This window comes from Cetorhinus maximus, chromosome 8, assembly GCF_964194155.1.
Source record: "Cetorhinus maximus chromosome 8, sCetMax3.hap1.1, whole genome shotgun sequence".
NCBI lineage: Eukaryota > Metazoa > Chordata > Chondrichthyes > Lamniformes > Cetorhinidae > Cetorhinus > Cetorhinus maximus.
In genome coordinates, this window is record NC_135886.1 from 49,162,777 (window position 1) to 49,187,160 (window position 24,384).

The following is a 24,384-nucleotide window of genomic DNA, read 5'->3' on the forward strand; positions in this document are numbered from 1 at the left end:
TGGTAAAAACAATTTAGAACTGAGGAGATATCCAATCCCAATTTATATCCTTCTTTTTGTAGTCATGGGGCTACTAGGCGTGAGCAAGGAATGGTAGGGGTTCAGGATGATGTGGGTGGATAGAGTTTGCAATGAGCTGTAGTTTGAGCGGGATGGAACTCAGAAGACTGGAAAGTGTGGGAGAAATGAAACATCGAGGCGATTGAAGCCTGGTTGAGTGTTTGAGTGGTAGGGGGTATGAGGTAATGGGTTGAGGTAACGTTACTGAGACAGAAGAGAGTGTGTGGTAGCCTGAATAATATGTTAATAGTTTTAATGTTGAGCCTTCAGGAGGCATCAGACTTTAAAATGTGAAAGATTTTAAAAGTAGGTAAAGAGTTCCAGTATGTGGAAGGTGCTGGACACCAAGGTATCCAGAGTGAACACATCTGTAGTAAGTATTTGCAGCTCGAGGAATTTTGGATCCAAGTTGAGGAGCTGGAGCCTGAGCTGCAGACATTGCACCACATCAGGGAGGGGGAAAGTTACCTGGACACTTTGCTTCAGGAGGCAGTCACACCCTCGGATTAGGTAATTCCAATTTGATCTGTGATCAGGGACAGGAGGGTGTGACTGCAGGTGAAGCAGGTATGGGGACCCAGGGGGTAGCGTTCAAGGATCTTCGGCCCCTGCAGCTGTCCAACAGTTACAAGGTTCTTGCAAACTATGTGGACAAGAGCGGGGATTGCAGGGAGGATGAGTGAACTGACCATGGCACCATGGTACATGGAGCCAATCAAGTGAGGGAAGGAAATAGGAACGTAGTAATGGTGGGGGACAGTATAATTAGGGGGTTAGATACTATGCTCTGCAGCTGTGAGCGTGAGACCCAAACGCTGGGACACCTGCCCGGTGCCAGGGTTAAGGACATCTCCTCAGGACAGGAGAGGAACTTGGAGTGGGAGGGGAGGGATCCAGTTGTCGTCGTCCACGTTGGTACCAACGACATTGATAGGACTAGAAAGGAGGTTCCGCTGAAAGAATTTGAACAGTTAGGAGCTAAATTAAAAGGCAGAAACTCCAAAGTAATAATCTCGGGATTACTACCTGAGCCACAGGCAAACTGGCATAGGGTAAATAAAGTCAAGGAGTTAAGTGCGTGGCTCAAGGTTTGGTGTGGGAGGAATGGGTTTCAGTTCATGGGGCACTGGCGTAGAAGGGAGCTGTTCCGGTAGGATGGGCTTTGCTTGAACCATGCTGGGACCAGTGTCCTGGCGATTCGAATAACTAGGGCTGTAAAGAGGCTTTAAACTAAATGGAACAGGGGGTGGGGGGAGAGTTCTGGAGAGGGGATATATAGGCTTACAAAGCAAAAAGGTATGGCAACATTGCAGGGCAGCTATTTAGGTAATGATACCTGGAAAGAGTGTACAAACATAAAAAAAAGGCAGCAAATAGGGTCAAAGGGGTAAAAATAGTAAAAAGGTAAAATGAATGGCTTTTTACTTAAATGCACGTAGTATTTGGAACGAAATAATTGAATTAATGGCACAAATAGAAGTCAATGGGTATGATCTTATAGTCATTACAGAGACATGGTTACAAGGAGATCAAAGCTGGGAACTAAACATTCAGGGGTATGTGACTTTTCGAAAGGAGAAGCAGGAAGGAAGGGGTGGTGGGGTAGCTTTGTTAGTATGAGATGGGATAAGTACGATAGCAAGAAATGATCTTGGATCGAAAGATGTAGAATCCATATGGGTGGAGGTAAGAAATAACAAGGGGAAGAAGACACTGGTGGGAGTAGTCTATAGGCCCCCTAACAGTAGCAATATTGTAGGACAGAGAATAAAGCAGGAGATAATGAAGACTTGTAAAAAAGACACTACATTAATCATGGGTGACTTTAATCTTCATGTAGATTGGGAAAATCAACTTGGCATGAGGTAGCCACGAGCAAGAATTCATAGAGTGTATTCAGGACAGTTTCCTAGAACAATATGTTATGGATCCAACCAGGGATCAGGCTATTTTGGATCTGGTAATGTGTAATGAGGCAGGTTTAATAAATGATCTCAGAGTAAAAGATCCCCTAGGAAACAGTGACCATAACATGGTAGAATTTAGCATTCAGTTTGAGAGTGAGAAACTTGGGTCAGAAACAACTGTGCTAAACTTAAATAAAGGTAATTACAAAGGAATGTGGGAAGAGTTGGCTGGTGTGGACTGGGAAAGGAGTTTAGCAGAAAAGATGGTTGATGAACAATGGAAGATGTTTAAGAAAATAGTTCATGACTCACAACAACGACATATCCCAGTGAGGAAGAAGGATTCTAGGAATGAGATAAATCAACCATGGTTAACCAAGAAAGTTGAGGATAGTATCAAATTGAAAGAAAAAACATTCAATGTGGCAAGTAGCAAGGATTAGTGGTAAGCCAGAGGATTGGGAAAGTTTTAAAAACCAACAAATTATGACAAAAAATAAAAATAAAAAAGAGGGAGAAAATAAACTTTGAGGGTAAACTAGCAAGTAATATAAAATGGACAGTAAGAGCTTCTTTAAATATACAAAAAGGAAGAGAGAGGCCAAAGTGAACTTAGGCCCCTTAGAGAATGAGGCTGGGGAAATAATAATGGGGAACCAGGAAATGGCAGAGGAGTTAAATAAATACTTTGCATCAGTCTTCATGGTAGGAGACACTAATAGCATTCCAAAGATACTAAATAATCAAGGGGCAAAAGCAGGGGTGGGGGGAGGAAATAAATATAATAATTATCACTAGAGAAGTAGTACTAGGGAAACTAATGGGGCTAAAAGCGCAATAAGTCTGCTGGACCTGATGGGTTGCATCCTAGGATATTAAAGGAAGTAGCTACACAGATAGTGGGTGCACTGGTAGTAACTTTCCAAGAATCCTTAGATTCTGGAAAAGTCCCAGAGGATTGGAAAACTGCCAATCTTGTGCCCTTATTCAAAAAGGGTGGGGGACAAAAAACAGGTAACTATAGGGCAGTCAGCTTAACATCCGTCATTGGGAAAATGTTAGAGCCTATTATAAAGGATGTAATAGCAGAACAATGAGAAATGCACAATATAATCAAGCAGATTCAGCATGGCTTCATGAAGGGGAAATCATGCCCGACAAATTTATTAGAATTCTTTGAGGAGGTAACAAGCAGGAAAGTTAAAGGGGAACAAGTAGATTTAATATATTTAGATTTCCAAGGAGGCGTTCGATAAGGTACCACATATAAGGCTACTTAATAAGATAAGAGCCCATGGTGTTGGGGGTAGTATATTAGCATGGATAGAGGATTGATTAACTAGTAGAAGGCAGAGAGTTGGGATATGGGGGGCATTTTCAGGATGGCAACCTGTAACTAGTGGAGTGCTACAGGGATCAGTGCTGGGGCCACAATTATTTACAATATATATCAATGACTTGGATGAGGGAAGTGAATGTATTATTGCCAAGTTTGCAGATGACACAAAAATAGGTGGGAAGGCAAGTGGTGAGGATGACACAAAGAGTCTACAGAAGGATATAGACAGGTTAAGTGAATGGGAAACAACTTGGCAGATGGAATATATCGTGGGAAAATGTGAGGTTATGCGCTTTGGCAGGAAGGTTAGAGGAGCTGAATGTTATTTAAATGGAGAAAGACTGCAGAAAGCTGCAGCACAGAAGGATTTGGGGGTCCTCGTGCATGAACCCCAAAAAGTTAACATACAAGTTCAGCAGGTAATAGGGAAGGCAAATGGGATGTTGGCCTTTATTTCAAAGGGAATGGGGTATAAAAATAAGGATATCTTGCTAAAACTGTACAAGGCACTAGTTAGATCACACCTAGAATTTTGTGAACAGTTTTGGTCTCCTTATCTAAGGAAAGGTATATTGGCATTGGAGGCAGTCCACGGGGTTGATCCTGGATATGGAGGGATTTTCTTATGAGGAGAGGTTGAGTAGGTTTGGTCTGTACTCATTGGAATTTTGAAGAATGAGAGGTGACCTTATTGAAGATTCTTAGGGGGCTTGACAGGGTAGATGCTGAGAGGTTGTTTCTTCTTGTGGGAGAGTCGAGGACCAGAGGGCATAATCTCAGAGTAAGGGGTTGCCCATTTAAGACAGAGATGATGACGAATTTCTTCTCTCAGAGGGTAGCGAATCTGGAATTCTTTACCATAGAGGGCTGTAGAGGCTGGGTCATTAAGTATATTCAAGGCTGAGATAGATATTTTTTAATCAGTACAGGAATCAAGAGTTATGGGGAAAAGGCAGGCAAGTGGAGTTGAAGATTATCAGATATTTAATATATAATATATAATATAATATCAGATATTTAAGGTTCACCATGATAGGAACATAGAAACATAGAAAATAGGAGCAGGAGTAGGCCATTCGGCCCTTTGAGCCTGCTCTGCCATTCATTATGATCATGGCTGGTCATCCAACTCAATAGCCTGCCCCCGCCTTCTCCCCATATCCTTTGATCCCTTTCACCCCAGGAGCTATATCTAACTCCTTCTTGAAAACATACAATACTTTGGTCTCAACTGCTTTCTGTGGTAGCGAATTCCACAGGCTCACCACTCTCTGGGTGAAGAAATTTCTCCTTGTCTCAGTCCTAAATAGTCTACCACAGAACCTTGTCGATGCTGGATGTGACATTGAGCCAGATACCGGGATAGCTCTGGGTGACACCTGAACCCCTGGTTCTGGACTCCCCCACCATTGGGAACACCCTTCCTGCATCTACCCTGTCTAGTCCTGTTAGAATTTTATAGATTTCTATTAGATCCCCCTTCATTCTTCTGAACTCCAGCGGATATAATCCTAACCGACGCAATCTCTCCTCATATGTCAGTCCCGTCATCCCAGGAATCAGTCTGGTCAACCTGCGCTGCACTCCTTCTATAGCAAGAACATCCTTCCTCAGATAAGGAGACCAAAACCGCACGCAATATTCCAAGTGTGGTCTCACCAAGGCCCTGTATAATTGCAGCAAGACATCCCTGCTCCTGTACTCAAATCTTCTGGCTATTAAGGCCAACATACCATTTGCATTTTTTACCGCCTGCTGCACCTGCATGCTTACCTTCAGCGATTGGTGTACGAGGACACCCAGGTCTCGTTGCACATTCCCCTCTCTCAATTTATAGCCATTCAGATAATAATCTGCCTTCCTGTTTTTGATACCAAAGTGGATAACCTCATATTTATCCACATTATACGGCATCTGCCATGCATTTGCCCACTCACTCAGCATGTCCAAATCACACTGAAGCATCTCTGCATCCTCCTCACAGCTCACCCTCCCACCCAGCTTTGTGTCATCTGCAAATTTGGAGATATTACATTTAGCTCCCTCATCTAAATCATTAATATATATTGTGAATAGCTGGGGTCCCAGCACCAATCCCTGCAGTACCCCACTAGTCACTGCCTGCCATTTGGAAAAAGACCTGTTTAGTCCTACTCTTTATTTCCTGTCTGCCAACTAGTTTTCAGTCCATCTCAATACACTGCCCCCAATCCCACGTGCTTTACTTACACGCTAATATCTTATGTGGGACTTTGTCGAAAGCCTTCTGAAAGTCCAAATAAACCACATCCACTGGCTCCCCCTCATCAACTCTACTAGTTACATTTTCGAAAGATTCCAGTAGATTTGTCAAGGATGATTTCCCTTTCGTAAATCCATGCTGACTCTGTCCGATTCTGCCACTGTTTTCCAAGTGATGGTCTCATTGAAAGTCAGAGCAGACCCGATGGACTGAATGGCCTATTTCTGCTCCTTGTCTTATGGTTTTATAGTTCAGGCTCAGCCAGAATTAATCTTTGTGTTAAATGTACACAATGATACATTGGAGGTGGGCCTGTGTCAAAAGCCTCTCCATTGTTCAGGTGTCACCCAGAGCTATCCCGGTATCTGGCTCAATGTCACATCCAGCATCGACAAGGTGCTGGAGTCCTGAATAATTAACAGAGAGGAGTGGGTCAGCCATGTCTGGAGCTTATTTTCCGACACAGTCTGGTGAACAATTTGTAACCTTTGGGGAAGAAAGCAGTGGGTAGGAAGTGACACAATTTGAATTTTTAAAGCCTCACTAGCCTCCTCTACCACTTCTGGTTTCAGGAAACTGCATTTTACAGGAGATGAGAACTTGAGGTCTGAGTGTGATGTGGGGCTAATGTCTCAGTACATCCTGCAGCCTGAGTGAAAAAACTGTTGGAGCTCTACAATAAACCTTCTGTCTGTGTACTCTTAGCACTCAAGGCTCAATGGTAAATATAGAGTCACACTTACACTTAACAATCATGTTTACTTTTGCAGAGTCATAGTCATTACAGCACAGAAGGAGGACATTCAGCCCATTGAGTCTGTGCTAGCTCAGTGTAGAGAAATCCAGTCAGTCCCATTCACCCGTTCTATGCCCGAAGCCCTGCAAGTTTATTTCTTTCAAGCGCCCATTCAATTTCCTTTTCAAATCTGTCACAAAACTATAATATTTTTCATAGTATCATGGTGGCATATTGTAAAATAGGCTTATGTGTTTGTGTGTGTGTGCGTGTGTGTGTGTGTGTGTGGATGGTTCTGTCTGTGTGACAGATTTAATTAAATTAGAGATGGGTAGACTGGAAGGTTGAAATTATCAAAAGAGTTAGATGTAAAAAGGGCATTTGAAATGCTAATGAGTGAGCTAGGGTAAAGTCAACAGATAAGGGGTGAATGAAATTTTCATTTTTAGATACGGGAAAAGTTGTTGGATTTTCAAAGGGACATGAGAAGGTTTTTACGGCTGGCAAAATAAATACGCCAAGGTTATTATGTTGATTTTTCCCAAAAATGCTGACCATAACGATAACATGAAAGATTTTTATATCATGAGAAAAGTAAATTCCAAAGACATGGGGAACAATGGGATTTACAGGTCAAAGAAAGAAAAATATATTTAAAGAACGATGGAAAGCTGTGCGGTGTGTGGCCGCGTGAGATCTAAAAGATACACCGTGTGAAATAGATTTGAGGAAAAAGCCTCCAGCCACTATGCAGAAGTCTGCTGTTCCATTAAACAAAGTTGTGTTAAAAGCCTTTGGAATTCCACTGTTGAGTGGGTGCATGTGGTAACCTTGCTGGACTGTCTCTATAAATTGAAAATCTATTTTGGACTGTTGCCTTAAAGTGGGTGTGTAGTTGGCAGTCCAGCTAATTAGGAATTTTTGGAATTGTTATTATATTAAGTAACTGTGATATTGCATGTGTGTTTTATTCTTTTCTTTTGTTAATAAATGTTTTCATATAATTTTTAAAATCTCTAAAGGTATTAGTGGACTCCTTGGCTAGGATTTCCTGAGCGTGGGACGGGGTCCACTTGCCGACTCGTAAAATGACCCGGGATGAAGTCGGGTGGAACTCCCGACGTCACCGCGCCCCATTTAAATTTTCAGGTAGGCGGGGGCTCAGCAGAATCAGCTGCGTGCTTGCCGACCTGTCAATGGCAAATTGAGGCCATTGACAGAGTATTTAAAGTAATTAATGGACCTGCCTGTCCAACCTTAAGGTTGGCGGGCAGGCCAGGAGCCCTGACGGGCATTAGAAAAAGCATGAAACCTCATCCACGGGCAGGATGAGGTTTCATGTAGGTTTTAAAAAATGTAATTAAAGTGGATTTAAAAGTGAAGGACATGTCCCAACTCATGTGACAGTGAGGGGACATGTCAGGGAAATTTTTTTTTCTATTTTTAAGATTTCTTACTGTAGAGCCGATCTCCCTGAGGCAGCACTTAGTCTCAGGGAATCCCCACCCCGCCCGCACAGGGAGTGCATAGCGCTTCTGTGCGGAGGTCACGCTGGTCTGGCCTTAATTGGCCCACTCACGTAAAATGGCAGTGCGCCTCCGTGACCCGCTCTTCAACTTCCCCCCCAACGGGGGTAAAATTCTGCCCATTATTTCTGAATTCAGTGCACAAACCTTCTCATAATAAATACAAATTTCAAAACTATTGTGATAGTGCGGCCAAGTTTCCCTTGTGGATTTGGTCAGCCTGGCAAATGCCACCTGCTGTATCATAACAAATCATTAACCATCTTTGCTTCCCCAACCCTCGTGGGCAGCAGTTCCAGGTCATTACCATTCACCGTTTAAAAACATTCTTCCTCACATTCCCCCCTTCACATCTTGCCCAAAACCTGAAATCTGTGTCACCTAATTCTTTATCGAACTTATCTGAACCTGTCATAATCTTGTATACCCCTATCAAATCTTCTCTCAACCTCCTTGACTCCAACGCCAACTTCTCCATCCTAATTTTGTAGCTAAAATCTCTCATTCCTGGAACATCATCTCATCTCTGTCCCTTCTCAAGAACCCTCATATCCTTCCTATTGTATGGTGACCAGAACTGGAGCTTTTATAAATGTTCAGCATCATTTCCCTGCTTTTGTATCCAATGTGTCTATTTATTAAGGCCAAGAACCCATATGCTTTGCTAACCGCGCTCTCAGTATGGTCCTGCCACCTTCAAAGACCTATGTCTAATCAGCCCAGGTTCCTCTGTCCCCTTTATGCTTCTATTTACAGCAACATTTTTCTTTAAATTTACACTTCCTTTTAAGTTTACACTTCTATTAACATTTGCATTTATATAAATCTAGATTTTGATTTAAGTTGGGACATGTGTTTAAGTTTGCTCCAATATTTACATTTATTCGGTGAAGTTATTCTGCTCTACACTTTAGAAGGTGCCCAGGTCTGGTTCCAGGTGACATCCTTTCCAGGACCAGGGACAGCTCCACCTGAAAATAAAGTGGATGGTGTTGCCGCTTTCAGGTTCTTATAGCTTAAGCTGACTAAGCTCCAGGGGCACTTGGGGTTCTGAAGCAGAGGCTCCTGCCATCTTGCTCCCTGGCTTCATGTGGGTGTGCTGTACCTGTCCTGGGGCAGTGCGCCCTCTAGTTATCTGGCAGTCTACTGTGGATACCTCAACAGTTTGCTTTGGAGGCTTTTGATCATGGCAATGGGTTTCCAAATGTATCAACCGATCAAAACAGTTTGCTGACTTAAGGAGAGTTGGCAGATTAGTAAATGTTCCTTGGAATAGCTTGAATATCCTATAGACACTGATACTGGCAATGTAGAGAATACAGAGTATGATTGGGCTATTTGGAAATAATTCACCCAAAATATAGTGACAATACTCGACTCAATATCTGAACTCCAGTGATTGGCCTACTCCTGTCCCTATGTTCCAGTGTTTATTATAATAGCTCTGCTTTAGGTCTTTACTGAGCTATTACTAATTATAACAGATGATGGTGGTCTTGGGCACCAATAAGCTGTAATAGGGAAAAGTAAGTCATAGCTTGTAACCACGAATGTTGACAAGCTAGTATATGTTGATCCGAGACATGGCACCTTGCAGAGTTACTAAATGGTCAAGGTTATCAGGGGGTGCTCCATGCTTTGGGCGAACTCACACAACTTGTGGAAGCTGGTTGAGGGCAGAATTGCCAGAGGCTTGGAGCATGTCACCTACTTGCCTATTAAGTTGACACGATAGGATGTGACAGAGAGGTGACAGTGAAGTGATGGGAAGTGGATATTTTAGCCAGTGAGTAGCTTTGTGATACAGATTGGGAAAGGCCTCAGGTTCAATCTTCAACCTGCATAAAGAGTTGGCTCCTCTCAGCAGAGAGACAGCACAAGGTGGGTCAGCATCCTTGGAGTTGGAAGGGAGGAGATTATTCAATGTCCCCGTAGATAAAGACTTTATTCCACTGAGTTTGTTTGGATTTGAAGTGGATGTTAGAGGCAGGGTGGAAATTCATGTTGGAATGTAGTGCCATGCAGATGGTATTGATCGTCCAGTCATTAAGCTCCCTAGTAATAATCAGTTCCATCAGCTTTAAGAGGAATAAAAATCAGGTGTAATGTATAACAGGCAGCTGATACCCATTTAACACTACCTCACAAGGTGAACTTCTAAATCAGCATCTAACCTATGGTCGACACAATACTTGTTCTATATACTCCTGACCTGCTGAAAAGGTAAGGTGGGTTGTAGAATGGAAGCACATGATGATATCACATCCGGTTGGTGTTGAGAATAGAGACTACAGAAAGGATGGACAAATGATAGCGGGCACAACCTGAGCTTTCCAATGAAGTTTTCTCCCCCTCTGGACATGTCAGTCGGGTCGATTGAAATGAGGTAGTTGGATGTCTTGCTCTTCTTGCGTTTCCTCCCAGCCAGCAGGAAAACCTGGGGAGAAAGAGAAAGGTTTAGATAGGAGCACAGTTAATACCAGGATTAGACAATGCTATAGTGTCTGGATCGAAATTCCAAACAGAAATCAGCTCAACTCAGGTTATTCCTTACTGGGGCTTTCAGCACTGAGTAACATCCAGTTAATGTGAGCTTTCATGTATTGTCTGGTGATTGGGTGAGCAGCCCAGGTTTGTCAGTTATTCTATAAAATGTGAGTCTGTTTGTGACCAGCTTCGTAACCCCACAGATGGAGCTGATAACCCAGATCCCTACAGTTACTGACACTCTAGTTCATTTAGCCTCACTGCTCGCTTTTCCCCATTCTCTAACAGGTTATAAAGAGATGCTCAATGAACTGAAGGAAGCTTCCATTACTTTGTTTCTGGAGAGATTTGAACAGTCAAACACTCCCTATGATGCTTTCTGTCAGCTTTATCTCACAGATGGATCTGTGCAGAAAAGGTACCCCAGACAGCACGTACAAGGCCAAAGCGAGATTAGTAGCCCGAGGCTTTGAAGAGTGACCAGGAGACCAGGATGTCAGAATGGACTCACCTACTGTGGGGAAAGTGAGTTTGAAGATTTTTATTGCTACTTTGGCATCCTATTCCTGGGTGTGCAAATCGATTGATATAAAGGCTGCATTTTTACAGGGGGAGAAGTTTCAAAGGGAAGTTTTTTGAAACAGCCCAAAGAAGCCGGGGATTGAATGATGTGTCAAGAGTATGGTATTTTTCCGTGAGGTCTGTCCTCTTGAAAACAGGTTGCATTCAGTTAAAGGCAGACCCCGCGATATTCTACTGGTACGATAAAGAGAAACTAGCTGCAATCTTTATCATGCATGTTGATGATTTCCTGTGGGGAGGATCTGTAGAATTTGAACAATGGGTAATTGAGAAGATAAAGGAGTTCCAGGTCAGAAGTCAGGCTTCAGGGGCCTTTAAATACATAGGTTTAGGCATTAAGCAGAGCAAGTTAGGAGTGACATTGAATCAACAATCTTATCTAGAAAATGTTAATCATATCCCAATAACTCATGATAAATCCTCACAAAAAGAGGATCCTGCTACCAAGGAAGAAATGGAACAGTTGAGAAGCTTGATTGGGTAGTTGAACTGGTTGTGCACTCAGTCTAAGTCTGACGCTAGTTATGATGTGTTGGAGCTGAGTATCATGATGAAACATGCTACATTTGAGCACGTTCTGAGAGCAAATAAAACACTTAAAAAATTAAATTCTGAGAGATGTGAGCTCAAGTTTCCAGCCTTGGGCGATCCAGAAGATGTGAGGTTGGTCATTTTTAGTGATGCTTCACATGCCAATCTTCCAGATGGGTACTCTAACACAGAAGGGTTTATCATATTCTTGGTAGGAAAGAATGATAAATGTTGCCCACTGGCTTGGGAGGCCAAGAAAATAAAAAGGGTAATGAAAAGCACCTTAGCAGCTGAAACGCTGGCCTTGGTAGAAGCGTTAGATATGGGGGTTTACTTATTCAATATACTGGCAGAAATATTATATAAGAGGCAATGTGGGAAAAGTTTACCGATAGAATTTTACGTTGATAACCAGTCTCTTTGGGACAACGTTCATTCCACGAAAAGTGTCACAGAAAAAAGGACACGAATAGACCAAGCCAGCATAAAAGAAATGTTAGAGAGAAGGGAGATCTCTAAAATAAAATGGGTTGACACAAGTCACCAACTATCAGGCTGTTTTATGAAAAGAAAATTCTACGAAATTATTAAATATGTTGTAAGAGGGGTGTCTTATATAATAATGTAATGAAAAAAAACATTTTTTGTTTTATAATTGTCTATATATGTGGTAAAAGAAATTTGGGAATTATAGATATGGAAATACATGACACTATTTCCTTCTGTTTGTTTAAAAAAAATATTCTTTAAGTTTTTTTTAGTTTTAATAAGAAAAGAGGGGAATCTGTCAATAGGGCAATCATCTGGTTAAAAACAATTGCTAGTTAAATAGGTGATGGGCATTGATTATCCCATCTAAATAGAATAAAAAGATACAGCTTGAACACTTTGTGTGGAAGCTACTTGGAATTCAATAGCATTGAGGAGTTATCTTGAAAATAAACCAGCCTGGGTTAATTCTGCCTCTACAACCTCTTATTGCGAGCAGCATCAACATCCTGGGGGTTACCATTCACCAGAAACTGAACTGAACTAGCCATATAAATACTGTGGCTACAAGAGCAGGTCAGAGTCTAGGGATTTTGTGGTGAGTAATTCATCTCCTGACTCCCCAAAGCCTGTCCACCATCTACAAGATACAAGTCAGGAGTGTGATGGAATACTCCCTACTTGCCTGGATGAGTGCAGCTCCCACAACATTCATGAAGCTTGACACCATCCAGGACAAAGCAGCCCTTTTGATTAGCACCACATCCACAAACATTAACTCCCTCCACCACTACCCCACAGTAGCAGCAGTGTGTACCATCTACAAGCTGCACTGCAGGAATTCAAGGCTCCTTAGACAGCACCTTACAAACCCATGACTACTACCATCTAGAAGGACAAGAGCAGCAGATAGATAGGAACACCACTACCTGGAATTTCTCCCTAAGTCACTCACCATTATGACTTGGAAATATATCGCCGTTCCTTCACTGTCACTGGGTCAAAATCCCTGAACTCCCTTCCTAACAGCACTGTGGGCGTACCTACACCACATGGACTGCAGCGCTTCAAGAAGGCAGCTCACCATCACCTTCTCAGGGGCAATTATGGATGGGCAACAAATGCTGGCCTAGCCAGCATTGTGAATGTACAAAAAGAAAATATTGGTGCAATAGCCAGTTCTCTGGCCTAGTCACAATTACAAAGCAAACAAGGGAAAAACAATCTTATGTTTTATTAAAACCTTGTCTGACTGTAAACTGTAACTTCCTCACTCGCAGAATATTGTTCCCTGTCTAGCATCTTCTGTTTGCTTTTTGAAGAACTTCTTAACCAGCCAAAGCAAAATTTACACTTTGAAAACTGGAGGTCAAACTTCAGTAACAATTGCTTAGGATGGTGACAGCTCAGAGATATTTGTCAGATCAAATCTGGTCGAGGTAAAGACCCAAAGCCCATTCTCAAACAATCTAGATTTGATGGTTCATCTCCATCAACAGCACCTGGAGGAAGTCCAGCAGTCTTGTCTGCATACTTTGATACTCTACCTTTTTACTCTCGTCTGTATCCAGATGCAAGTAGTATGTGGGATAAAGGCCTCGATCCATGCCTTTCTTGTCTCTCGTGACTCTGCATTTGATGGTCACGCCTTGTGCTGCAGGTGTCAAAACAAACTTCTCCAAGTCATCAATCTCCAAAATGGGAGACTCTGCCCTACATATGACATTATCCTGGAAACAGAAAATGGGGGATGATCAGTTATGACGTGCTCAATTATGGACTTTAGACTTGAACAGTACACCTTTGTCCTGCTCCAGCAAACATTACTTCTTCCATCTTTAGTTTAGCCATAATCTGGTGGGCCACTGGGTGGTCCAGAGGATCTCAATTCCGATATATTTTGGGGCACCTACAGCGCAGCTTATAGAGAAGCAGAGGATAATAAAGATCTTCTTTTAGAAATTGGCATCATCTCTTGATATTAATAGCAGGTTAGGAATGGGAGCAATTTTAACTCCCATTTGGGGAACTGGCCAATCAAATGGCTGGTCTGACTGGAAGCAGCAACGGGAACCTCAGCCCATTTTAAGGACCAAATAACAAGCCACGGCCGACTTTAAGTCCAGGAGGTCGGTGGGAAACAATACAAAATCAAGCAGCCCAGAGGCCTTTGGCCAGGTTCTAGGTAAGAGTGGGAACAAGGGTTTCTAGCATAATCAGTGGTTTGGTAAAGGGGTGGGAATGTGGGGGAATCCAGGTAATGGAGGTTTATAGTTTCCTTATGGTGCAGGGTGGAATACTCCGACTGCACTGGACCCCATGATGAAAAGTTTTAAATTTATCTTCGGAGGTTTTGACCAGATAGTTGCTGTTGGGGTGGCCACACTTACTGGTTAAGATGTCATTAGGTTCTTAGGATTCTGATTCACATTAATGTATGATACACCTGCCTGAATCAGACGGGCTCCTCATATCTCTGAAAAAACAGGAATTTTGAAAACACAATGGATTGGGAACTGCACTTTTGTACCTGTGCCCCCCTGCCCCTGCCCCTGCCCCCGCTCGTGCCCCTTTCCTGGTGGGTACACTGGGTACAATCCACCAGATCATTTATTGGTTTACCTCAGTCCCCTCAGCTGTAGGGCTGAGGTGTTTTAGATTCACAAGTTGTATAAACAATGGTAGAAGCATTCATTTAGCAAACAATGCCACTAGTATAAGGCTAGTGACAAAACTCTCATGGTCGCCTTAATCCAGCTCCTATCTCAATGCCCAACTCCTTATCACTGGCTTATGAAAATTTCAGAGACCAATCATTTCTATGGTCTCCGATGGCTATACCCTTAAAAGGTAATCATGTGTCAAAAACATCCCTATTGCTTTCTTAATCTCACATCTAGTTCTTGCTCAAAGCCATTCTCTTCAGTTGCCACCCCAATCTCAGACTGCCACACTTACTCCATTACAATATCTATCTCCCAAACATTGGATGGATCTCAGTCTTGACTCTGACCCGAATACCAGCCCTCTGCCTGACTCTTAATGGACCCGTTGTCATCCAGTTTATCAGAGGTTAACCAAACTACAGATGGTTCAATTGAATCATGAAATGCTTTGCAGTGTCTGCATTATATGAAAAATAAACTCACCTTGCTTGATTTTTTCTTTAAGGATTTTCCCTTTTTGTTACTGTTCTTTTGTGTGCTTGTGTTTTGCTCGTCCTCATCATCGGAGCCTATCAGATCAGAGACACACGGTTACTCGCAGCCAGAGAGTATACCTCAAACTGGTCCTGGGTGGTGGGCACCAAGACCACTGTATCTTATACAAAAGCAAAGTACTGCTGGAAGTCTGAAATAAATACGTAAAATGCTGGAAATACTCAGCAGGTCAGGCAGCATCTGTGGAGAGAGGCACAGGGCCAGTTCTGATGAAAGGTCATAGACCTGAAACCTTGGGCAGAATTTTGCCCTTGATGGGTGGGCGGGCCCGACCGACTCGGTGGCGGGTGGGCAGCCAATCGCCGCTGCCGAAATGGGCCCCGCTGCCATTTTAAGTGGGTGGGCCCATTTGGGCCCGCCCAGCGGGCTGCCCGACGGGAAGTGCTATGCATTTCCTGTGTGGGCGGGGGTGGATTCCCCAACTGTGAGAGTGCCCTTTTTTGTGCATGTGCGCGAAAGAGCGCACAGCTCCCTGAGACTAAGTGCTGCCTCAGGGAGGCAGGTTTGAAGGTTTAAAAATAAAAAAAATAAAAAAATAATTAACATGTCCCCCTCATGTGACAATGTCACACGAGATGGGACACGTTAATAAATATCACAGAAACTTTATTAAAGTTTTTCAAAACCGACATGAAATCTCATCCCACCAGTGGATGAGGTTTCATGTTTCTTCAGAAGCCCGCCGGGGCTCCTGGCCTGCCCGCCAGCCTTAAGGTTGGACGGGCAGCCTTGTTTAATTGTGACAATTGGTTTCTAAATAGCCTTAACAGGCCTTTGACAGTTCGGCAGGTTCGCAGCCGACTCCGGTGCGTGTCCACCGAACTGAAGATTGAAATGACACATGGTGACATTGGAACGCACGCCTGACGTCACCTCGCGTCATTTTTCACGTCGGCGAGCGGGGCCCGCCCCCGCACGCCAACCAGAAGATTCAGGCCCAAGTCATTAACTTCCTCCTCTTCCTACATTCACCTTAAAGCTGGAATACACTTTGGGCTGAATAATCCCAGGCCCGTGCAAGGACCAAAAGCAAACGGCAAAATAATACATCGGGTCAACTAACTGATGCATTCCTGCTTCCAAGTGATCGTGTTGGATGCAAGTCAATGCAGCAGAGGTTGCCTGCTAGCTGAAGGTGCCACTGGATTCATCCCAAAGGTGACAGGCCTCCTGCTGAGACTGGAGCTCAGCAGGTAACTGGAGCAGCCTCCTGTGAAGAGATGGGGTAGGGGAGGTGGGGGTTCTATCAGTGCCTTCTCACACTCCCTTCAGCACAGACTCCCTGGGTTATAGCAGCCACAAGCCATCCTATGCGTGCCTCAAGTATAAAGTTCCCATTCTTCTATATCAATCCCTCCATGGCCTCACCCATCCTTATCTCAGTGCTGTCTACCTGATTGTCAGACACTCACCTAGACTTCTTCATAAGCACTTCCCAAGCCGGCAAACTCCACCATCTGGAAGGACAGCAGCAGATATATGGGAAAACCAACACCTCCAAGTCAAGCATCCCGATTTGGAATTATATCGCCTAAACAGCTGAAGTTATATCACTGTTCCTTCACTGTTGCTGGGACACCATCCTGGAACTCCCTCCCTAACAGGACTGTGGGTGTACCTACACCACATAGACTGCAGCAGTTCAAGAAGGCAGTTCCCCACCACCTTCTCAAGGGCAATTAGGGATGGGCAATAAATGCTGGCCTTGCCAGTGATGCCTACAGCTCAGGTATGAATCAAAAGAAAATATGCTGAAGGATAATGGCCTTGCATTGCCAGCTTCACTGTGCCAGAATAATTGGTATTCTCATCACCCCCCAATCTCCATTTCCCGTGTGGGGATTTTCCCGTTATGGCCGGCACCTGTGGCACTAATGCCTACTCTCCCTGTCAATCTCCTGAACAAAAGTAGGAAAGCCAGTGACCAGTTGGTAAACTTACACACACATTCATCTGAATTCAACTATTGACTCAATTTAGCTCTGCCATTCCAATCAGGGACCTTGTGCTAACCAGAGACCAAATAACACATTTCAGGGACCAGGCCAAAACAATAGGACAGGGGCACCTAACAAAGTACAATTGATTTATTGCTACACATGTGGCGGCACATATGGGTGATTTATATCCTGTGCAATCTCTGATGGCTGAGAGCCAGATAGTGTCAAGGATACCTGCAGCTTGTAACATGTTAACCTGACAATGGGATGTGCAGCTGCTGTGAAACATCTGGGGATGGCATTTCCATGGAAGGGAGGGGCTCATTTAGTAAAAGAAAGCAGGAACCCTGAAGGAATGACATGAACATCCATTTCTCTGGAGGTTTTATTGGAAGTTACGGTGGGAGAATGGGAGAACTCTATCGGAAATTCCACTGAACAGTGGAATGCACATGGTTGCCATTCCCCCATACACGTTTTCCCTCTTATCTCACAGACCATTGGGATACTATTCCAAGTCTGTGCTCATCTGTTAGCTATCTGTCACATGTCAGTCCAGCCCAGCTCACTGATTGGCTCTTTCCCTTTGGGAGCCACCACAAACAAATTCAATTGTGTTCTTGCTGGGCCCAACACCTGATGGTCATCCAGCACTGGGCAGTCATCAGGAGCTGACTGCCTGTTCTGAGCTGCATTCTACTCTCCCTAGCCCAGAGATTCTGAGGGCAAACGTAGCAGTTTCATCATTGCTCTGGGCTGAGAGCAACTCACTCTGTCAGAGCACAATTCAAATCTGCGTATAGGTAAAGACCAGCAATATGGTGTCAGCTAACCAATTATATGTGACAGGTATTCTAACAATAACCACTGCACTCAGGTCATACAGAATATTGATTTACATTGGTTTCTCCTCTAAGTTTCTTGGAAACCTTTAGGCTTTTATGGACAGCCTTTTTCTGTTATTATTACTGAAAGCTGCACCTGAAGACTCAAGGTCCGTAGTTCAAGAAAAGTTATAGATTAAAAACAGCATGGCAGAAGGTGAGATAATTCAAGAAGGAGTGATTAGGTGATTCCAAGGGACACTGAGGTGATTGACAGTTTTAAAGTCCTGAATTAGGAGATAGCATGATGGGTAGCAGGGGTGGGGGTGTTGATTGTAACTTGGGCGATGGTGTAAAATGGGAAATATTAAATTTGCCACCCACTGTAAAGCATACCTAATAGACCTGATTCTCTTCATGGAACACAATGGAAGAGGGAATAAGGCAGGGGTGTTTAATGGCCAAGCAGTTCCATTGTGCCTATATCATACCATCAGGCAGAGTTACAATTACACACCACAGCCAGGGTGCAGGAAGCATAGCTATCACCGTAATCCCAAAAGAATTCTGCTCAGGCTTTGTCGTAGAGTGTGATCACATCCTAGGAATAGGACCTTATTCATTGAGGGTGATGAGTGGGGCGGATATGAGGGTGAAGGTTTGAGGGATCCTTGGTGAAGTAATAAGCTACAACGACTGAAACAGTTGTAACCTTTCTTTTTGATCTTTCTCTCCTTTTTAGTGGAATCAGCCTGGAACATGTTGGCTGTGTTCCTCTTCTTCTTCTTCACTTTTGTGGGTTTTAGATTGGGTTCTGAGTCCTCGTTCTCATCCTGTTCTGCTTCTGGGTGATGGAGAGACAGATAGAATGGGAGGAAAGGACAGGAAGGTTAACAGCATAGATCAAAAGATGGAGGGAAGCAAAAACTTCAGAGTCTGAAGAAAATTAAGATACTTTGGGGATAATTTGGAATGAACAATCATGCAAGAAGGATCACATTGATTCAGCTACCTGTTATGTATCTCTTTTGGTATGTACTTGTTATGTAAGTCTCCTGCCACCCATTTCCATTGAAGTCTATCGCCCATTTGGATAATCACCCAAAGTTCTAATGACCCTTATTGTACAGAATAGATTTAAATTGACTGCTTTCCCAGTCACCTATGTAAGTGGAGATTTGGTATCCCCGATTTACACCAGTATTCAGAGAAGATGGTGAAAGCAGCGAGGTTGAACATGCCAGTTATTCTTACCCCTTGATCTTAGACTGAATTTAACCCAGAACTGGACCACTCACAGTATCTTCCCAATCCAGAATTGATCTTTCCAGGCTCAAGACTTCATTGAACAGAAAGAACTCCCATTGCCATGATGGATAATTATCTGTTTTTTGACTTTGGGCTTCATAAATAGAGGAATTGAGCACTAAAGCAGGAAGTTATCCTGAACCTTTGTAAAACTTTGCTTAGGTCACAATTAAAGTATCACGTCCAGTTCTGGTCACCACACTTTGGGAAGAATGTGAAAGTCCTTCAGAGGGTGCAGAGGAGATTTACCAGAATGGCTCAGGGATGAGAGAATTTAGCTATAAGGTTAAGTTGGAGAAGCTGGGATAAAAGCAAAATACTGCAGATGCTGGAAATCTGAAATAAACACAGAAAATGCTGGAAAAACTCAGCAGATTTAGCAGTATTCGTAGAGAGAAAAACAGAATTAATATTTCCAGTCCATATGGCTCTTCTTCAGAGCTAAAGAATATAGAATAATAAATATATTATAGAATAATAATGAAGAATATAGAATAATATTGGAGGAGCTGGAGGGACACAGGTTTGAGGTTCTAAGTAGGAGATACAGGGGGGATGTGAGGAAGAAAGTTTTTAAGCAGTGAGTGGTAGTGATCTGGAACTCGCTGCTTACAAGGGTGGTGGAAGCGGAGATGATCAATAATTTCAAAAGGAAATTAGATAGAGATCTGAGTGAATAAACTCGAAGGGCTATGGGGATAGAGAAGAGGAAAAGACTGATTGGATTTGTCTACAGAGAGCCAGCATGGCCTCAGTGGGTTGAACGGCCTCCTTCTGTGCCACTATGGCTCTCTAACTCTATGAAAATTGTCCCGTTTTACAGTGAAAATATATAAAGCTCCATATTTTACATTCTGATGTGATTAGTTATTAAGGTTTTCAATCAATCTCCCATCCCCAATGCCTTGCCCAGTTTTGGTCTTAGGTACTGGTGCCCACTTTGCATGATATCTGCTCAGCTCATCTTTGCCATATACAATCAAACAGCACAGAAGGAGGCAGTTGGGCCCATCTTGCCTATACTAGCTTGATGAAAGAGCTATCCAATCCATCCTTCTCCCTTCTTTCACCATAGTATTCCAGATTTTTCATTTTCAAGCATTGATCCAATTCCCTTTTGGAAGTTATTGTGGAATCTGTTTCCACAGCCCATTCAGGCAGTGTGTTCCAGATCATATAACAACTTGCTGTGTAAAAAAAGCATTTTGCCCACTTTTTCTCTGGATCTTTTGGCAAGAATGTTAATATGTGTCCTCTTTTACCAACTCTCACACCAGTGGAGTTGATTGCCCTTTATTTATTCTATCATAACCTCACCCCACCCCCTTCAATGGGTGTTATACCTATTATTCCATATGGAATCTGAGAAAGTAGAATGCAAGCGCTTTGAGATAAAAGGAAAGAGTAATTGAAGAGAAAGTAAAGCTGACCTTTTTTACTGCTTTTGCCTTTTTTCTCACCCCCAGCCTGAAACACGAGGGTTGGGTCCTTTTTCTTCACAGTTTTGCCTTTGGCCTTGGATTCACATTTGTTTTCCTCTGAGGGTCAACCGGTGAATGATACAAAGGGCGAGGTGATGAAGAAGAAAAGCCAGTGAGGGCAGAGAACGAAGAAACAGACAGAGAGGGATTGGGGGCTCATAAAAACTGCTCTTACAGGAGACACTTAGCAACATTTCAAACTTTTGCAATTTAATTACCAATTTAATCAGGTTTTTGCAATTGTTCCAATGCACAATCACAGCGATAGAAGAGAGAGAGAGAGAGAGAGAGACGTAGACATAGACATACACACAAGAATATTCCTCTTCAAAGGGGGACTTGATGTGTCTTTCACATCCTCAGGAGGTTTCAAATTATTTTGCAACCAAGTAAATACTTTTTGAAGATCCTACAAAAAGTGATGAGACAATGACCAATAGCTTGTTTTTGTGATGTTGATTGAGGGATAAATTTTGGCCAGGACATCAGGGATAACTCTCCTGCACTTCTTCAAAATAACATCATGGGTGAACAGGAACTCAGTTTAACATCTCCATGTGAAACATGGCACCTCCACTCCTTTAGTGTAGAAATGGCAAAAACTAAAAAAACAGAAAGATCGAGACACTTAAAACTGGCATAAAGTGATTAAAACTCCAGTTAAAGACCTGATATATCAGTTATTCAAGGTCTGTCATAGGTGCCCAGGTGGTGAGGTCTGAGTACAGACAGTCCTAGCCACATAGACTTCCTTCCCTATCATTGTCAACCAGGAAAAAGCTGTGCGTGTGTGTGTGTGTGTGTGCATGCATGTGTATGTGCGTGTGTGTGTGGCTACGTGTGTGTTTTTGTGCATGTCTGTGCATGTGTTTCTGCATGTCTGTGTATGCGCATTTGTATGTACATATATTCTTGCATGTGTATGTGTGTCTGTGTGTATGTGTGTGCATGTGTGTGCGCGCGTGTGTGTGTCTATCTGTATGTGCATGTGTGAAGCTCTGTACTGGGACTGAGAATTTGTAAATGATGCATTACAGCTTGGGAATGATGCTTTGTGATATAATGGTTCAGATGCTTTCAACTGAACAGTTTAAATTCTCTGTTAATTAGCAAAGATGTTAAGCTTTCACACAATAATATTGCACTATTAACTTTCCAAGTTTAATTCCTCCCTTTCCTGCAAACATTCACAGTTTAAAGATGACATGAATGCTACTGCCAAACACACAGACTTCACTACTTGGCAGGAAGCAACTGACTTTAAAGTGATTAGGGAATTAAGCCATGCACTTTTTGCTACACATCCCTAAGTAGAACGATGCTATACGCAGTCACATTGACACTAACCCAACTGAAAATCACAGCTATGAATTCACCAGGTAAATCCCTGACATACTTTCACAGTCTTTGTTATATTTGCAGTAAATTTCATTTTTGGTTTGTGTCTTTTCCAGTGCTGAAGTCACATCTGAGATCTGTTCACAGAATTACCTGACAACAGCCTTTTTTGAAGACGGCCACCATCATGAATGATTTCAATCAGTCACAATTGCCCATGTGATTAAGATAAGTTGGGCTATTGAACAGGAATACAGATCAATGAGATATCTGGAAGGAGATAATAGTGTCAGCTGTGGCTCAGTTGGTAGCACTATTGCATCTTAAACCACAAAGTTCTGGGTTCAAATCCCACTACAGGGCTTGAGTGCATAAAAACAAAGTCTGACACTCCAGTGCAGTATAGAGAGAGCACTGCACTGTCAGAGGTGCTGTCTTATGATGAGATGTTAAGCTGAGGTCCCAACTGCCTGTTCAGCTGGGTACAAAAGAACATGGAACATTTGAAGAAGAGCAGGAGACTTAACCACATGTCCTAGTCAATATCTGTCCCTCAAACAACAACATAAAAAAAACAGATTATCTGATCATTATCACAATGTTCACCACATTTGTAAATGTTGCTGGAATACAGATGTTTGTCTGATATGAGCAGAATACCATAATAGATGTTATTCACTCCCAGATATATATATATATATATATACACTTTTTATATTCATCCATGAGATGTGGGCTTTGCTGGCTGGGTCAGCATTTATTGCCCATCTCTAGTTGCCCTTGAGAAGGTGGTGGTGAGCTGCCTTCTTGAACCACTGCAGCCCATGTGGTGTAGATACACCCACAGTGCTGTTAGGAAGGGAGTTCCAGGATTTTGACTCAGTGACAGTGAAGGAATGGCGATATATTTCCAAGTCAGGATGGTGAGTGACTTGGAGGGGAACTTCCAGGAGGTGATGTTCCCATCTATCTGCTGCCCTTGTCCTTCTAGGCGGTAGTAGTTGTGGGTTTGGAAGATGCTGTTGAAGGAGCCTTGGTGAATTCCTGCAGTGCATCTTGTAGATGGTACGCATTGCTGCTACTGTGCGTCAGTGGTGGAGGGAGTGAATGTTTGTGGATGTGGTGTCAATCAAGCGGGCTGCTTTGTCCTAGATGGTGTCAAGCTTCTTGAATGTTGTGGGAGCTGCACTCATCCAGGCAAGTGGGGAGTATTCCATCATACTCCTGACTTGTGCCTTGTAGATGGTGGACAGGCTTTGGGAAGTCAGGAGGTGAGCTACTCGTCGCAGGATTCCTAGCCTCTGACCTGCTCTTGTAGCCACAGTATTTATATGGCTAGACCAGTTCAGTTTCTGGTCAATGGTAAGCCCCAGGGTGTTGATAGTGGGGGATTCAGTGATGGTAATGCCATTGAATATCAAGGGGCAATGGTTGTATTCTTTCTTGTTGGAGATGGTCATTGCCTGGCACTTGTGTGGTGTGACTGTTACTAGCCACTTGTCAGCTCAAGCCTGGATATTGTCCAGGTCTTGCAGCATTTGGACATGGACTGCTTCAGTATCTGAGGAGTCACGAATGGTGCTGAACATTGTGCAATCATCAGCGAACATCCCCACATCTGACCTTATGATGGAAGGAAGGTCATTGATGAAGCAGCTGAAGATGGTTGGGCCAAGGACACTACCCTGAGGAACTCCTGCAGTGATGTCCTGGACCTGAGATGACTGACCTCCAACAACCACAACCATTTACTTTTGTGCTAGGTATGACAGTGGAGAGTTTTCCTCCATTGACTCCAGTTTTGCTACGGCTCCTTAATGCTGACACAACAGAAGCAGAACACCATAATAGATGTTATTCACTCTCTAGACACACCCAGATATATTCAACACGGACTCCTGCAAAGAGCATCTACACATACATTGGCACCATATACACCAACACTCATTACTTTTAGCTTATCCCTACAGACACATCCCACTTAAACACACATGGTCTCATACTCATATAATCAAACACACACACACACTCTGTCCCCCACCACCACCCACATCTTTTAATGTGATTCCAATTATCTGCCTGACCTTTCTGCTTTGGCTTTTTCTCCCTTAGGACCTTCTTTTTAGTACGTTTTGTAGAAGTTGCCTCTAAATCATCTTCCTCCACCCTGTTTTCATGATCAATCTCCTCTTCAGACTCTTCTAAATGAAAATAATACATAAAGACATTCTTAGGTCAAATAAGCACAGTACCATTGATATTGGAGACGCTACAGTGTCAGTGCAGCAGAATGGACATGTATTATTGTTGGAAACAGCTCACACTATAAATATTTAGACATAATGAACAAAGATGCACATGAACAGTTTTTTC

General features: G+C 43.0%; 1 protein-coding gene across 4 annotated transcripts in view; it reads right to left on the reverse strand.

The window, feature by feature from the left end:
• Positions 1 to 24,384, reverse strand: part of LOC144683280 (tubby protein homolog) — a 122,733-nt gene that overhangs the window by 32,445 nt on the left and 65,904 nt on the right. Inside the window, exons 3-8 of one of the 4 annotated variants that reach the window (XM_078546225.1) lie at positions 24,096 to 24,212; positions 20,623 to 20,730; positions 18,597 to 18,722; positions 15,049 to 15,134; positions 13,447 to 13,629; positions 10,135 to 10,247 (exon numbers count right to left, since the gene is read on the reverse strand). In XM_078546225.1, the coding sequence (XP_078402351.1) occupies positions 10,135 to 10,247; positions 13,447 to 13,629; positions 15,049 to 15,134; positions 18,597 to 18,722; positions 20,623 to 20,730; positions 24,096 to 24,212 (733 nt within the window). Of the gene's footprint in view, positions 1 to 10,134; positions 10,248 to 13,446; positions 13,630 to 15,048; positions 15,135 to 18,596; positions 18,729 to 20,622; positions 20,731 to 24,095; positions 24,213 to 24,384 lie in introns of all 4 variants that reach the window. The other 3 variants (XM_078546224.1, XM_078546223.1, XM_078546226.1) reach the window with 3 other exon arrangements.